This window comes from Oryctolagus cuniculus, chromosome 20 (genome assembly GCF_051225735.1).
Source record: "Oryctolagus cuniculus isolate XC-2025 breed Fujian yellow rabbit chromosome 20, ASM5122573v1, whole genome shotgun sequence".
Classification (NCBI taxonomy): domain Eukaryota; kingdom Metazoa; phylum Chordata; class Mammalia; order Lagomorpha; family Leporidae; genus Oryctolagus; species Oryctolagus cuniculus.
Window position 1 is genome coordinate 25,699,746 of NC_142886.1, and position 16,856 is coordinate 25,716,601.

Here is a 16,856-nt window from a genome sequence, read left to right on the forward strand (position 1 = left end):
TTTAGTCCATGTCACAGATTTAATACTTCTTAACTGTTTGCATCCTACAACATAACATGACTCTCAGGAAAAGTACCTTGATATAACTCAGCTATACGGGGATGGCATTAGACAATTCATTACATCCAAGAGGGCCAGCAGTTTGGGGCCGTCTGTTCTTTTTTTCTAAGAAGTGATCCAGGCTGGAACAGGGGGCCTTGAGGACCTCTGATGCACATGTTTAAGCACCTGTGGACACCTCCATGTAGTCTGCCCGCAACACTGCCAAATCTGAACTTGCTGCCTTTCTCCTGAATCAGCTTTTCTTCCTGACTCTATTTCTGTCACTGGCAATACTCTGCCCCTATTCTCCTAATCAACTGGGCTTAAGCTCTGACTTCTCTCTCCCTTTCTTCAATATTCAAATTGAACAGATTCTACTTGTATAGTACCTGTTACACTCCACACCCCCCGGCGCCTTTCACTTTAGTCACGGGCATCTTTAGGTGGGAACTTCAAAAAGTTTGCATAAAAATATTGATTATGAAAAAACCATGCATGGATTGATTTCAAGGTTTTTGGTTTTGGGCACCAAAATAGACTTACCTTTCAATGCCATTTCTCCACGAGCTCTTTGAAATACCCTCATAGTGGGGCCAGTGCAGAGGCACAGGAGGTTGAAGTCCCAGCCTACAGCACCAGCATCCCATATGGGTGCTGGTTCCTATCTCAGCTGTTCCGCTTCCAATCCACCTCCCTGCTAATGCACCTGGAAAGGCAGCGGAAGGCCCCTGAACCCGCATGGGAGACCTGGAGGAAGCTCCTGGCTCCTTGCTTCCGATCAGCCCAGTTCCAACCACTGCAGTCATTTGGGGAGTGAGACTTTGCATTGAGAGTTCAGGTCTAGAACCATGAATCCAGCTGAATAAGACTTTTTGTTTGCTCTATATTTGCCATAATTTCCTGTTTCTGCTTATACTATTTTCTCTGGAAAACTCTTATACTTTTCATCAAGATACGAAATTTCAACAAAACACTATGTAAAACCTACAATTATCCCAATAAAAATGTCAATTAAAAATTATCAGATTATTTCAATAAAAAATTGAAACAGTGATAATATTGTTGAGAAATAAGCCAGATAAAAATGCTAAACATGTCTCAGTCCCAAAGGCTGATATTACCTGGATATGCACAGAACATAAATAGAAGGTCACAGTGCTGTATCTGAAACATTATACATAATTCTAGGCCCCAAAACCCAGCTAGAAACAAACTACAGAAAACCAGAAAGGAATAATGAAATGACACAACAGAACAAACTAACACTGACCAAACAGCAGAGGTTATGTAACCAGGTATGCCCTTCATATATTTAAGGACGAGACTTGAAAAGAGCATGGATGTTTGAGTATTTGGAGGATCTAGAAACAAAGTACTGGTATCAGAAAAAAAGGGTAATAAAGCAAAAATAACATAAAAGGATGAAATGCAGACTACAAAATTTAAGAAAGAGAACTTCTGCCTTTCAGTTGAGGTTTGCAGCCTCCTGCAGGAAGTGAAGAGGAAGCACATCCTGCCTACCTCCAGAGAGCTCTGACCCAAAATCAACTTCAGGAACAAACTGCCAGAAGTCAACAAAACTCAACCTCAAGAAACGGGCAAAAGGTATCTGAAGAAGGCTCTTCCAACTCCAAGCCACTGTAAACCAACGCACTAAAAGCAAGGCCCAGTTCAAGTTCACCCTACTTTCTAGTAATTGTTGAGCACCACCTATAGGCCCTGGGCCGAGCATTTCACATGCATTACCTGCTGTAACCATCACCTTATCTCTCTCCACAGAGGAGAAAGCTAAGAAATGACATGTTAAATAACTTGACAAAGATAATGACAGAACTCAGACACAAACCTAAAGAACTGTAGAAACCAAAACCCCACAACTGGAGGAGCAGAGGGCTCTTGGGCCTCATTTACAAATGTTTAACAAAATAGCACAGCTAAGGAAATGAAAATCAAGCAGAAAATACACTAGAGTGGCCGAGTCAGGAAACACTGCCCTTTCTTGCGGTCCTCTGCTCAGGCTCTAACCGGGCACCACCGTGGGGAGAACAATGAGGGACTTCTGGGTACTTCACCTCCTGCGTTTCCTGAGAAGGGGACGATCGAGCAGCTCATCTGCAGTGGGTCTCTGCTCAGGATCCTGAGAAATAAAAACAGGGCTCACTTTCACTTAAAAGAAATGGACAACAGGGGATCCAAAGAGGCATTTATTTACTTTTAGAAAGCTACAGGTGAATTAGTCAAAGAGCACTGCACTCCGAAAGTCAGGACTTCTCAGGTCACACTCCGTGTGCCATGCTCATCACCCCACTATCACCAACACCTGGACACGAATGAGGCCTTTACAGCGCACCTTCCCCATATGCTTACATAGGGCAGTGGCTTTCACAGGAGAAACCTGGGGTGCCAGTTACAAATAAAGATTTCTAGGCTGTACTCACAGAGACTCCAATCCAGTTGGTCTGGGGTGAGGCCCAGGAATTTCCTTTTTTACTTATAAAGCTCCCCCACTCTCTCTGATTCTGATGCCAGTGGTTCAGGGGCCATACTTTGGAAAATACTAGAACTACACAGTAAGGGCACTGTGAGATATCAGGACTACATGATCTTTGACTACAATTTTATAAAATTATTTTATAGAAATGAATCTTGATTTACAAAGTGGAGCATAATTTAACTGAAAAAATAATTTCACAAGTTAATACTTACAAAGCAGAATACAGAAAGTACCATGAATTGCCAACACCTTTTCTCGGTATAGCCACAAATACATCCTGCGCTGGAAGAGGTAGATGTGGTTTTGTGCGGCTTCTACCTATGCCCAAACCCTAAACACTGGGGCTGGAAGGGAAAACATGACTGAATCAACACGGAAATCACATTTACCTGGTCAAGGCACGCATGGACCATCTGAATCAATTCCAAAGAGTACTGGCTAGAATCAACTTCCATTGCCCGAATTCCTTGTACAATCTTCACACATAAGTTGAGCGGATTCTATGAGAAAATGATGACTGCATTGTTCCTGGTTATATAAAGATGATGTTAAAATCTACCAGTAGGGGCTCAGAGATGTCTGTGACCACTATTTAAACTGCCAACAGTTCTGGAACAGGTAGGACTTATTGTTGCAACTATTAGTACACATCAGCAAAAAATGGACAGGATGAGCTGCTGCTACTGGATGGAGTGCAGCCAGCTGGTCTCCACGGAGACTGAACTACGACTATCTGGCCAACAGAGTAAAAGGGTATACGATAATCTGACCCTTCAATGAATCTCAAAAAAACGGAAAGTAGGATTAGCTACACTTCTTGGCTTTCAAGTCCCCCTCTTGCCAACTAGTCTGCTTCTTGGTTTATCCCAGGCCATAGCAGAGAGCTGCATTGGAAGTGGAGCAGCCGGGACTAGAACTGGCGCCATATGGGATGCTGACACTGCAGGCCAGGGCATTAACCCACTGCGCCACAGTGCCGGCCCCCTGCTCCACTTCTGATCCAGCTCTCTGCTATGGCCTGGGAAAGCAGTAGAAGATGGCCCAAGTCCTTGGGCCCCTGCACACATGTGGGAGACCCGGAAGAAGCTCCAGGCTCCTGGCTTCAGATTGGTGCAGCTCCGGTCATTGAAGCCATCTAGGGAGTAAACCAGCAGATGGAAGACTTCTCTTTCTCTCTCTCTCTTCCTCTGCCTCTCTAACTCTACATTTCAAATAAAGAAAGAAATTAAAAAAAAAAAAAAAAAAAAAAAAAAAAAAGGGAATGAGAGGGGCCAGCACTGTGGCGCAGCGGGTTAAAGCCCTGGCCTGCAGCGCCGGCATCCCATATGGGCACCAGTTTGAATCCTGGTTGCTACACTTCTGATGCAGCTCTCTGCTGTGGCATGGGAAAGCAGTGGAAGATGGCCCAAATCCTTGGGCCTCTGTACCCATATGGGAGACCCAGATGAAACTCGTGGCTCCTGGTTTTGTATTGGCTCAGCTCTGGCCATTGCGGTCAGTGAACGAGTGGATGGAAGACCTCTCTATCTCTCTGGCTCTGCCACTCTATGTAACTCTTTCAAATAAATAAAATAAATATTTAAAAAAATAATAACTAAAGACTGAGAAGTACTGCTTTATACCAGGCTTTACTGGAAAAAGAAAAGACTTAAAGGGCTTTGTCCATAAAACAACAATGATCTTTAATGTGAGTTAGTGTGTAAACTTTCATAAAAAAAAGACCAGAACACTTTAAAAGGTATCATAATTTTCCTTAGCTTTCAAGACATGATGCAGCAGAAGCATAAGAAATGAAGTAAGTGTGGCGCAGCAGGTTAATGCCCTGGTCTGAAGTGCCGGCACCCCATATGGGCACCAGTTCTAGTCCTGGCTGCTCCACTTCTGATCCGGGTCTCTGCTATGGCCTGGGAAAGCAGAAGATGGCCCAAGTCCTTGTGCCCCTGCACCCGCGTGGGAGACCCAGAAGAAACTCCTGGCTCCTGGTTTTGGACCGGCGCAGCTCCGGCTGTTGCGGCCAATTGGGGAGTGAAACATCGGATGGAAGACCCCCCCCGCCCCCCCTCCCCCCGTGTAACTCTGACTTTCAAATAAATAAATAAATCTTTAAAAAAAATGTTTTTTTTTTTAAAGAAATGAAATCACCTTTCCAAACTGAAGCATCATGTAGTTGACCTTAGAGACAGTCTTAAAGTCACATTCAAAAAATATATATATATGTACAAGGGACAGTGCAGACACCAGCATCCCATGAGTGCTGGTTCAAGTCCTGATTGCTCTGCTTCCGATCCAGCTTCCTGCTAATGTGCCTGGGAGTAGCCATGATAGCCCAGATATCTGGGTCCCAGACACTCATATGGGGGACCAGGATGGAGTCCTAGGCACCTGGCTTCAGCCTGGCCCAGCCCTGGCTGTTGCAGCCATTTGGGCATTAAATCAGTAGATCGAAGATCTTCCTGTCTCTGACTCTCCCTCTCAAATAAATAAATAAATCTTTAAAAAGAAATCCATGTACAGTGCTGGAACTACTTGGTTATGATCATTTCTATGCAAAATTCAATTGGAGATAAATCTGGTCTATGGGACTTTAATAATACACTACTAATCCAGTGCCTGAATATAGGGTATTTTTGCTTACAGTTGATGTCTATTCAACAAATGAGCGGCTCAGGGATAAGTGGAGTGGACTCGCTTAACCAGGCTGCACTGTTTGCAAAGGCAACGTGAAGATAATACACAACTTACTGTAGCATCAAATGTTCTCTTCAACGTGAGCAGTTCAAAAATGACACAGCCTACTGCCCAGATATCAGACTTGAAGTTGTACTTGACTCCTTGGCAGAGCTCAGGAGACATGTAATACGGGGTTCCCACAAGCTGAATGAACAACAAAGAAAATACAGAATAACTTCTCTTCTGAGGTAACTACATTAACATTGCAACAGCTAAATTAAATTTCCTAGAAACCAGTCCTAACAACAATAAAGCATTCATTTAGCAGATCACCAAATGGCTTTTATGAGATGAAGCCACCGTGGGGAGAAATCTTACTCGTATTCCTGAGAAATCTCCTGTGCCGCCTGCGCCAGGGACGACTGTGTGGTACAGGCATCAGACTGTGGGAAGCTCAAGCTTGTGGTTCCTAGGCAGCAGAGGTTTTAGGCACTCAAGGCCTAATAAAGACTTCACACAGACATACTTAGTCAAAGTTCATCATTGAGGAAAAAAACCTAATACTAAATGAAGGAGTTAAGGGTTCAAACTGAAATGCACAGTAGTGAAACTTTTAAAATGGCTCAATTTGGCATTTATTATACTAATTCAACTAATGACTTATGTTTGGCTTTAAAAAAGATTTCTGGCTTCAAGAATAGGTTAATGAGGCTGGCACTGTGGCACAGAGGGTAAGGCCGCTGCCTGCAGTGCCAGCATCCCATATGGGCGCCAATTCAAGTCCCAGCTGCTCCACTTCCAATCCAGCTCTCTGCTATGGCCTGGGAAAGCACTGGAAGATGGCCCAAGTCCTTGGGCTCCTGTACCCATGTAGGAAACGTGGAGGAAGCTCCTGGCTCCAGACTGGCACAGCTGCAGCCAGTGCCGCAATTTGGGGAGTGAACCAGCAGATGGAAGACCTCTTTCTCTCTCTTTGCCTCTGCCTCTGTGTAACTCTGCCTTTCAAATAAATAAATAAATCTTAAAAAAAGAAAGAAAGAAAAAGAATGGGTTAAGAAATGAAAACAACCTGAACAGAAGTCATGCCTCTCAGGGTGGGGCTGTGGTACAGAGGGTTAAGTTCCTGCCTGGAATGCCAGCAGCCCATATGAGAGGCAGTTTGTGTCTTGGCTGCTCCACTTCTGATCCAGTTCCCTGCTGAAGTGCCCGGGGAAAGCATCTGAGGATGGCCCAAGTATTTGGGCCACTGCCAAGCACATAAGAGACTCAAATGAAGCTCCTAGCTCCAGGCTTCAGCCTGGCCCAACCCAGGCAGTTGCAGTCATTTGGGGAGTGAACCAGTGGATGGAAGAGTGCTCTCTGTCACACTGCCTTTTAAATAAATAAATAAATAAAAAAATTTTTTTTTTTTGACAGGCAGAGTTAGTGAGAGAGAGAGACAGAGAGAAAGGTCTTCCTTCCGTTGGTTCAGCACCCAAATGGCTGCTACGGCCGGCACACTGCACCGCTCCAAAGCCAGAAGCCAGGTGCTTATCCTGGTTTCCCATGGGGTGCAGGGCCCAAGCACTCGGGCCATCCTCCACTGCCTTCCTGGGCCACAGCAGAGAGCTGGACTGGAAGAGCAGTAACTGGGACAGAACCGGCGCTCCAACCAGGACTAGAACCCGGGGTGCTGGCACCACAGGTGGAGGATTAGCCAAGTGAGCCGCGGCGCCAGCCAATAAATAAATAAATCTTAAAAAGAAAAAAAGTCATGCCTTTCCCAAAAGTAGATAATGAACTACCCAGTTGTTCTAATAAAACTGATATCCCTCTTTAAACAACGAAACAAAGAAATTTCAGATGGCTTATATGGCAATTCCAATTTTCTTATTATTCCTTATTTGCATTAATTGGTTAAAAACAAAACTCAAGTCTTGATTTTATCAGATTGGTCTTGATATGGAAAATCCACATAAAGATATGATTCCTTTCTTAGAAGCTCAACTTGGCTACCATCACACATACAACTGAGTCCCTGAAGCTGACTCCCAAACCTAGAGGTCTAAATCACTTGCAGGTGTATCTGGACATTATCCAAGATTAACATCAGGACAAACTTAATTGTAGTAACTGCCATTTTTAAGTTCTAATAAAGACAGAGTATGAGAAATTTATGAGGTCACTACCCTACAGGTCAAATCCATCCGCTCTTTGCCAATGGTAAATTAGGGGAGCAGGGAGCCCGGGGTTCAGACTGTGTATGATAAAGAACCAAATGTTCTCAGGTCACTGGCCTTCATCTGTAATACAGGACTTCTCTTTGAACCAGAGGCAGCATTCAAAGGAAACACAAGAAGACATGTCCAATACCTTGAGCACAAACATTAAAAAGAAGATAAACTGAAATCTACCCAAGACGCTAGGCTGGAAAAAACAGCAAAGTATCTCGTCAGCTTTTAGAGAAGCCTCTATTAGTCGGTGTTAGAAAGGGCTGTGGGGGTGCTAGCCTGTGGCATGGCGAGTAGAGCCGCCACCTGCAGTGCCGGCATCCCATATGGGCGCGGTTCAACTTTCTGCGCTCCACTTCCGATCCTGCTCTATGTTATGGCCTGGGAAAGCAGTGGAAGATGGCCCAAATCTTTGGGCCCTTGCACCCATGTGGGAAGACCTGGAGGAAGCTCCTGGCTTCAGATCAGTGCAGGTCCGGCCGTTGTGGCCATTTGGGGAATGAACCAGCGGATGGAAGACCTCTCTCTCTCTGCCTCTGTGTAACTCTGATTTTCAAATAAATAAATAAATCTTCAAAAAAAAAAAATAAAGAAAAAAAGAAAGGGTTATGGGGTCAAAGCTGTGATGTGGACAATGACCCTGGAAAGAACATCTGACCCTGCTAATGAACCCCAGAAAGACTTCTGCAGATTTGCATTAAAAATGTGGAGAACTTGCAGGAATATTGGGAAGAGCATGCAAGATTTAAAGGGTACAGTTAAATCTCATGGTGCTAGAAAAGAAAAGCAAAACAAACAAAAACCAAAAAACAAGGGCAACACATACCGTTTCAGCCATGGAATACTCAGAATTAAGTTTCTTTGCTAGGCCATAATCTCCAAGTTTGATCAGGTTTGCCTTGGTCAGAAAAATATTTAATGTCTTTATATCTCTGCAAAAAAGATGCTGCCAATGAAGCCCACATAGACCATTGCTTTCTCTCATCCCCCACCCACCCACCCACCCGGAATCAGTGCAGAACACAAACGAGTGTGCTACCACTGCGCAGGTTCTGCTGTAGAATCCCAAACGGCCCAGGCCGTGATGATCACTTTCAGACACACGTTACAGTGGGGATTCAGGGAGTCGGGGCAGAGAATTAACTTCATCCTCCAGAGCTCCCAGCACAGCAGTGTCTCCCACACCACTGATTCCAGCAGGAAAAGCTGGCGGCGTCAGATGACAAGATGGTGCTCCACGCAACAGTTCCTGTGCAGTGCACTACCTTGTCAACTGCCACGTGGGCTTGAATTAGGTGATATTAAAGCAACTTAATACTTGGGTGGTGTCAGCTTCAAATAATTTGTTGAGGCAGGAGAGGCTGTGTGTCTCCGCAACAACACAACTAGGCTGCTTAGAACACCTAAATACAGCCCCTGTCTGTTTCTCTACAGATGAACTGATGGCATGTAAAATAACAGAGTCGGCCTGCTCATGCTCTGGCTTCCTCACTGATTGATATGAATCATAACAATATACTTTACTTTTAAAAAGAAAGCAACAACATACGACAGTAGCCATTTAGTAAGTATCAAGAAGTTAACAGTATGAACAACTCAAAAAGAAAAACCAAACACCTTAGTGTATTAGAATTAATCCTTGGCAATGGTCAATGACTCACTTAAGAAGGGTACAAAATGGGGTGTTTGGCCTAACAGTTAAGCCACTGGATGTCACAGTCCCACCTGGGAGTGCCTGGGTTTGATACCCAGCTTCAGCTCCCAATTCCAGTTTCCTGCTAACCTACACCCTGGGAGGCAGCAGTGATGGCTCAGGTAGTTGGGATCCTGCCACCCATGTGAGAGACCTAGACCGAGCTTTTGGTTCCAAGTTTTGGCTCCTGTGGCCATTGTAAGCATTCAAGGAGCGAACTATGGGATAGGACCTTGCTCTTTCTCTCGCGAAAAATAGGGGAGGGGGGCAATAGTGTGGAAGTAATCTTATAATGGTTCTCTTCTATACTTAGAAATGAATGGCAACCTGTTTTTTTTCCTTCAAAGAGCTGGTGAAATCGTACAATTGTATAACATGAATAGGCTTTTATTTAAATTAAAAGAACTCGATTGTAGAATTAAAAACAATTGCCAATGTTTATTGTTCAGAGAAAAACATTTTCTATGAATCCCAATCAAACTAATACAATTTCTCAGGGCACCTTCTAAAAGTCTCAAAGCAGCATTACTTGGCAATCAAGGAAAGACTCTTCCTGGATCAAATACAGCTTAAACTCAGTAAGTGAAGATAGTCTCCTTCATTACTCACTCTTTCCTCTCCTAAGTATATCAATGGAAAAACCTCAGCTGCTTCATCAAGAAAATAAATGTGCCACTAGGAGGGACCTGGGATGGGACTGGCGGCAGGGAACCCATTTCATCAATATTTTCACTCATTACCTATGAAGGATTCCAGCTTTATGGATACAGCTCACTGCCGAAACAATCTGAAATAGGTACCACACTACCATCTGCAGAGACAAATCAATTGCATCTGATCAGAAACAAAAAGCGCCATTTACACACACACACACACACACACACACACACACACAGGACACCACAGCCAGAGGTTATGATCCAACATGACTCGACATTTCTTGCTTGTAGGTTTTGAGTAGGCAAATGAAAGTGGTAGGGGTAGAAAAAGGCACATCACCATAAAATAGTTCCAATGTCATTATAAAATATAGGATGGTGGGCCGGCGCCGCAGCTCACTAGGCTAATCCTCCGCCTAGCGGCGCCGGCACACCGGGTTCTAGTCCCGGTCGGGGCACCGGATTCTGTCCCGGTTGCCCCCCTTCCAGGCCAGCCCTCTGCTGTGGCCAGGGAGTGCAGTGGAGGATGGCCCAGGTGCTTGGGCCCTGCACCCCATGGGAGACCAGGAAAAGCACCTGGCTCCTGGCTCCTGCCACCGGATCGGCGCGGTGCGCCGGCCGCAGCGCGCCGGCCGCGGCGGCCATTGGAGGGTGAACCAACGGCAAAGGAAGACCTTTCTCTCTGTCTCTCTCTCTCACTGTCCACTCTGCCTGTAAAAAAAAAAATATATATAGGATGGTGAAGCAGACTTGTGGAAAGAAACCCAGGAAGAACGCAAAGGTATAGAAAACTGGGCATACCAGTATGCAGAAATAGAATCAGGAAAGAAAGCCCACAGAGAATCATGATGTGGAGGTAAAACGCTTAGGAAGCAGCTATAGACAGCTTCCTTGTTAGAGGTTTCCTCTCTCATGAATACCAATCAGAGCCTGCAAGGAGTCTGAACAAAAGGAAAAAAACACTCTTCATTGTTGGAAGAGTAAATACAGAAACAGAATGCAAGAATTGCAACACGACGATTCTAGCTTCCTGCCACAGAAACATGAATTACCTCCTCTTCAAACAGCTTGTCCTTCTGACGAAGGATTTTGTCATACAGGTTCCCTCCTGCAATGAAACGAGACAGGTTGGAACAGCGTACGGAGATGAGAGTGTGCCTCCTCATCTAAGAGGGTTTTAAAGGTGACACAGCCAAGGAGGGACTCTGCTTCCTCTCCAAAGGAAACTACTCCTCTTGGCTTTTCAGGTGGGGACAAAACTTCCTGTCTCTCAAGGACTAGAACAGAAATACTCTTCCAAGATTCTCCCCTCACACAGCAGGCTCAATACAAAGATGGGAAGAATGACATTTTTAAAAGATGAGAATAAGGACTATTCCTGTAGTACCCCAATCAGCGAAGTATCTTCCAAATCAGATGATTTTCTTTCCTAGAACTCTCTCTAGAAGAATCTGCACCGTTTTTGTACAATTTCCCCACTGTGACTGCTACAGTGTCTGGGTTACACCTGTGAGTCAATGTTCTGAACTCACAGGGTGCCTATCAACCATTTTTTTTTTCTACTTCACAGTGAAGTTTTCCCAAAATCCAGGGTTCACCCACAGATTATTTCCAATGATTTCTACCTTTGCTAATCTTTCCTGTGGAGGAAAGATTATCAAGTAATATGGGTTGCAAACGATGATGGTTCATCTTACTTTATATCAGCAACTAAATTTACACTTTAGCCCTGGCTCAGTTTTTACAGCTTCTCTTCCCTTGCAATTTAGAAACTCAAGAGTTCTAATAAATGTATCATTTGTTCTAGTTCCTTCTAAACATAAAGGAAGTAGTTAACTGTGTAAAGCGTCTGCTATTTCAAAATTTTCTTATATAATTCACATAGTTAGGGCTCACGGGTACCCGAAGCAATCATGATACACAGCTGTCTAGGTAAGCAGTTCAAGTGCAGACTACGCTGGGACCTGTTTAGCATGCAGCTCATGAAAGGGCTCTGTGCATTCTCTTGTGTAACAAAGACAACAGCAAGTACAGCACTGATTGAACACTTGCTACGAACCAAGCACTAGGCTATGAGCTTCACATATTCGTTTAATACAACAGCCCTAGAAGGTAGGTAGTGTCTTCAACACTCATTTTAAGATGGGTCACATAGAAGGTTTTTGCCCAAAGTAATAGCACTAGAAAGTAGCGAAACTTGGGATGCAGGTTCAGTGTCTATTTTCTTAACTAGGCTTCCATGCAAAATGGCCAAAAGAAATCAGAGGCCACAGAAATAAGGCCAAGCTTTACTTTCATTCAGTTATGATCTTTAGACTACTTTTTGGTTGGTTTTAGCTGAAGTCACTATAAATACATGTACATTTAATGAGCTCTGAGAGTTCACTAAATAGTGTATCAAATGGTGCCAAGCCACACCATATTCTAATGGCTAACTAATGTCATTTCATGAGGAAGAAACCCTGAAAAATAAATGTAACATCCAACAGCAGAAATAATTTGAAGATGGTGCTGTAATCACAAAGGCCAAGGTAGGTATGAGGGGAAAACCCCTGCCCTCGCTCTGCTATCACTCCCGAGGCCTAGATTACTTCTTTAAAGTGGAGAACTCCACATAAAGGTTGAAATCATCGTGTGTGCCTTTTCTTCTGCTCTCCCCCTTCAAGGTCAAGTATGAGCCTAACAGTCCTGCCGGAGGAAGTCCCACTGCGTTCTACTTTACCATTACAGTATTCCAGCTCAATCAGCAGGGTGGTGTTGTCCATAAAGTGATTGTAGTAGGCAATAATGTTGTCGTGCTGCAGCAGCGCCAGGATGACAATCTCATTCAAGGCGTCACGACGCTCCTTCTCAGACAGTCGTGTCAAATCCACTTCCTTCCACACAACCAGTGAGTCATCCTACAACACAGGAACAGAGGTGTTGGGCTTTCCTCTTGCCCAACAGTGAATGGCTCCACACCTGGATCTCTCAGCCTAGAAAGAAAACTTCTGAGAGGGGCAGAAACGGATTCCTTCTGTTTTTTCCTTTAAATGCACCTGAAAGATTCTGCATACAATCGAGTCCTGTAATGTATTGCAGGCCCAGGAAAAGTAAAGCATTAAGACATAGTCATGTTGCTGCCACACTTAATTTCATGATGTCACTTTCAGGTAGAATATGGGATGAAGGCAGAACAAAAATCCTATTGAGGAACACAGTGACAGATTGCTAGTCATGACAAGGCACGTGGCAGGGCAGAGGCAGAGACTGGAAAGTGCTTAGCTACAGTTGACCACTTCTTGAAAAAATGTTCACTATCTTGCCTCCAGGGCCAGCACTGTGGTGGAACGGGTACAACTGTGTTGACCGACTCCTGGGGTCTGTGTGGTGACTCCACGCCTCTTGCCCCCACCACGTTCCTCCTCCCAGAAACAAATCCACAGCAACACAGCTGCTGCCTGCAGTGCTGGCATCCCAAATGGTTGCCGGTTCAAGTCCTGGCTGCTCCACTTCTGATCCAGCTCTCCGCTATGGCATGGGAAAGCAGAATATGGCCCAAGACCTTGGGCCCCTACACCCATGTGGGAGACCCAGAAGAAGCTCCTGACTTCAGATTGGTTAAGCTCCAGCCATTGTGGCCATTTGGCATTTGGGGAGTAAACCAGTGAATGGAAGACTTCTCTCTCTGCTTCTGCCTCTCAAATAAATAAATTTTAAAACAAACAAACAAAAAACCTTGCCTCTAATTTTGTATTTAGACTTCTTTAGTGATTTTCATTTACCCTACATAGATAAGAAAGTTATATACCACTTTGCAACTTTTTAATTTATCACATGGGTAATAAGTATCCCACTGTCCTCTACTCTTGCAAACCCACCTGCAGCTCTCAAAGTCTACTCGCTTTTAGAACATCTCCAATTCTTCACTTGACACAGCGCCACAGCCCAGGAGCAAACACCTACACATCTCTCCTCATTCTTCTGAATGCCCCAGCAGGCCTTTAAAACTTTCTTGGCACTGTTCATCGACTCAATGCAACCATTACCTTAATTTTTACCCTTCAGCCTCCAAAATGATATTTGTCCATTTTTTTTTGCACTTACATACATATGCAACTTAAATGCTATTTGTTTACTAAAATGGCTAACTGGTCTTCTAGAGAGAAATATATGCAACTATATCAAAAAGTTTATGGGAAATGGAATTAAAAGGTAGATTTATTTTGATGCAAAAAAAATTAAAATCCAGGGGCCATCACTGTGGCATTAGTAGGGTAAACTTCTGCTTGTGGTGCTGGCATCCCACAGCTTCTCCACTTCCAATCCAGCTCCTTGCAATGGCCTGGGAAAGCAGTAGGGGATGGCTCAAGTGCTTGGGCTCCTGCACCCAGGTGGGAGACCTGGAAGAAGCTCCTGGTTCTTGGCTTCAGCGTGGCCCAGCCCTGGCCATTGTGGCCAATTGGGGAGTGAACCAGCAGACCAAAGATCTGGCTCTCCCTAACTCTGCCTTTCTAATAAAAGAAATAAATCTTAAAAAAATTTGAAATCCACGCATATGAAGTATCTTCAAAAAGTTAATGCAAATGTGTATTATTAAGACCTATCTTTAGGGGCCAGCGTTGTGATGCAGCGGGTTAAGACACTGCTGGCGACACCAGCCTCCCACATCAGAGCACCAGTTTGAGTCCCAGTAATTCTGTTTCAGATCCAGCTTCCTGCTAAGGCACCCAGGAAGGCAGCAGATGATGGGCCAAGCACTTGTGGGAGGCCAGGATGGAGTTCTGGGCTTCTGGCTTTGGTTTAGTCCAGCTCTGGCTGTAGCGGCCATTTGGGGAGTGAAGCCGCACATGGAAGATCTCTCTTTCTGCCACTCTTTCAAATAAACAAATCTTAAAAAAAAAAAAAAATCTGAAAAAGTCAATCTTTTTGGTACCAAAATAAACTTATTTTTAAATTCTATTTTCCACAAACATTTTGAAGGACCTTCATTTAAGTGTCTTCATATTAACTTGATAAATTCAGATCTAATAAAATATTGGGGATAGGGTAATACTATGCAATTTGGGGGAATAAACAAATTTAAATCAAAGCAAACTTAATCAAGTTTGACAGCATGAAGACTCTAGTTCTAGTCCACGATTCACTTCTGATCAAAGTGGGCAAGTCACTTAAAAATTCTGAGTTTCTCCAGTGAAAAAACAGGAATACCAACACTCATCCCCTCTCTCGAGTGACAAAAAGAAAAGCAATTACTAAGAATAACAATACTAGTAACGCCAACATCATCTATCAGTGTGGCATTAGGATAAAAGAACATTTGAGGTGTGGGTGCTTGGCCTTGGCGGTTAAGCAGCTCATATCCCTTATCAGAGCGCCAGGGTTCAACACCTGCCTCTGGCAGGATTCTGGCTTCCTGCTGATGCAGACCCCGGGAGGCAACAGTCGGCGATGGCAGGGGCCCCTGCCTCTCACAAGGGAGGCTGGGCTGAGCTCCAGGCTCTGGGTTTCCACAGGGCCCAACCCCAGCAATTGCAGGCATTTGGGGAGCTTTCTCTATTTGTCTCTGAAAACTCCCACCCTCTCCCCCCCCAAAAAAAAAACACCACCACACACCCAAAATATTCTCTTAAATCATCTCTCCTCCACCTTTCAGTGTCTGCTGGCGTGGCACACACACCAGAACCGCGGGTGGCTCACCAGCTGATGAATCACCTTCAGCAATCCCAACAAGTCTTCGTTAAATACTTATCCCAAAGCTAGACTTTGAGGACTTGGCAAACTCAATTCGGTTTAGCTTTTGGAGGCAGCATCAGCAATGCAGGGGTGTAGAGAAGTGTACCTTCTCTACTTGGGAGTCAGTGACCCCTGCATTTCTCCCCAGGATGTGCAAGTGTGAAAATGTGGACGGGGAGAGGGGAGAGGGGAGATTATCCAGGTTCTCAAGAGTCCTTGTCTCCCACAAGAGTAAAGGCCAGCAGCTTAGAATACACCATAAAGTATTTGCCGGGTAGAAGTGTTGCAAAATAAACACTGAAGAAACCAACATATGACCATCTAACCAACGATCAAGAAAAAGCCCAACAGCGTGCACACTTCTGTACTGAAGAATGGCAAAGCCAGTGGAGTGGCTACTGGGGTGCGTGTTTTGAAGCTACGCCCCTCCTCCCCACCTCGGCCTTGGAGAGCTCTACGGAGTGACAGGAAGGAAGTTTTTGCAAAAGCTCACAATCGGAGGTCACTCTGCAAAGCACTTTCGTCTGACTCTCAAAATAATCTTTGGGGGGTGGGGGAAAGAAAGGATTTTTAAAGCAGTTATCGCTGGGTCCATTTTACAGATGGGGAAAAGAAGGTTCAAGGATGATTCACGGACTTGGTCAGCGCCCCGCGTGAAACTAAAAACGCCCAGGCAGGAACAGCAGTGAGCTCGCTAATTCCTAGTGCAGCTGAGTGGAAAGCGGTGGAGACCGAGACGCATGCCCTGCGGGCGCCTGCACACTGAGCGAGGGCGAGGCGCGACGCGGGGGAAGCCGGGGCGGGGAAGCAGGGGCTGGGCGGCCCGGCGGCGGCCGGAGCGCAGGCCGCTACCTCGGTGCGGCGGTACAGCGTGGCCTCCCCGAAGGCGCCGCGGCCCAGGATGCGGATGGGGATGTAGTGCAGCTCCTCCTGCTCCGCCGCGCCGCCGCCGGCTCGCGGCCCCGCACTGGCGCTGGGCCCCGCGCTCGGCTCCCCGCCACCCCCGGACTCGCTCCCAAAGTCCGAGTTGATGGAATCGCAGTGTCGCTCGTACTCGCCCAGAACCGACATGGCGGCGGCCGCGGGCCTCCGGCACCAGCCTGCGTGTCCCCGGCGGCGCTGCCCGCGGTCGCTTCAGACGCCGGCCCGCGGCTCCGTCAGCCTCGCAGCCCCGCAAGGCTCCATGGTGGCTCCTGCCCCCTGACCCGGAAGCAGTTCTCGGTGCTTCCGGCCCCGGCCGGCGGTTTCTCCGCCTTCGTTTGCCCACTCGATGAATCCGGCGGCCGAGGCTTCCCGCCCTCGGGAGCAGCGGGAGAAGTGAGGCGCCGCGCGGGGGGCCGCAGGGCAGCGAAGGGCCCACGCGCGGGCAAAGG

At 45.8% G+C, this 16,856-nt stretch overlaps 1 protein-coding gene across 1 annotated transcript in view; it reads right to left on the reverse strand.

Moving 5' to 3' along the window:
* The window catches only part of NEK9 (NIMA related kinase 9), a 42,381-nt gene extending 25,663 nt beyond the window's left edge, over positions 1–16,718 (reverse strand). The window contains exons 1-8 of the mRNA XM_002719640.6: positions 16,336–16,718; positions 12,491–12,668; positions 10,821–10,876; positions 9,850–9,920; positions 8,243–8,348; positions 5,279–5,410; positions 2,926–3,036; positions 2,115–2,179 (exon numbers count right to left, since the gene is read on the reverse strand). Of these exons, the coding sequence (XP_002719686.1) occupies positions 2,115–2,179; positions 2,926–3,036; positions 5,279–5,410; positions 8,243–8,348; positions 9,850–9,920; positions 10,821–10,876; positions 12,491–12,668; positions 16,336–16,554 (938 nt within the window). The 5' untranslated portion in view covers positions 16,555–16,718. The remainder of the gene's footprint in view (positions 1–2,114; positions 2,180–2,925; positions 3,037–5,278; positions 5,411–8,242; positions 8,349–9,849; positions 9,921–10,820; positions 10,877–12,490; positions 12,669–16,335) is intronic.
* Positions 16,719–16,856: the final 138 nt, after the last annotated feature.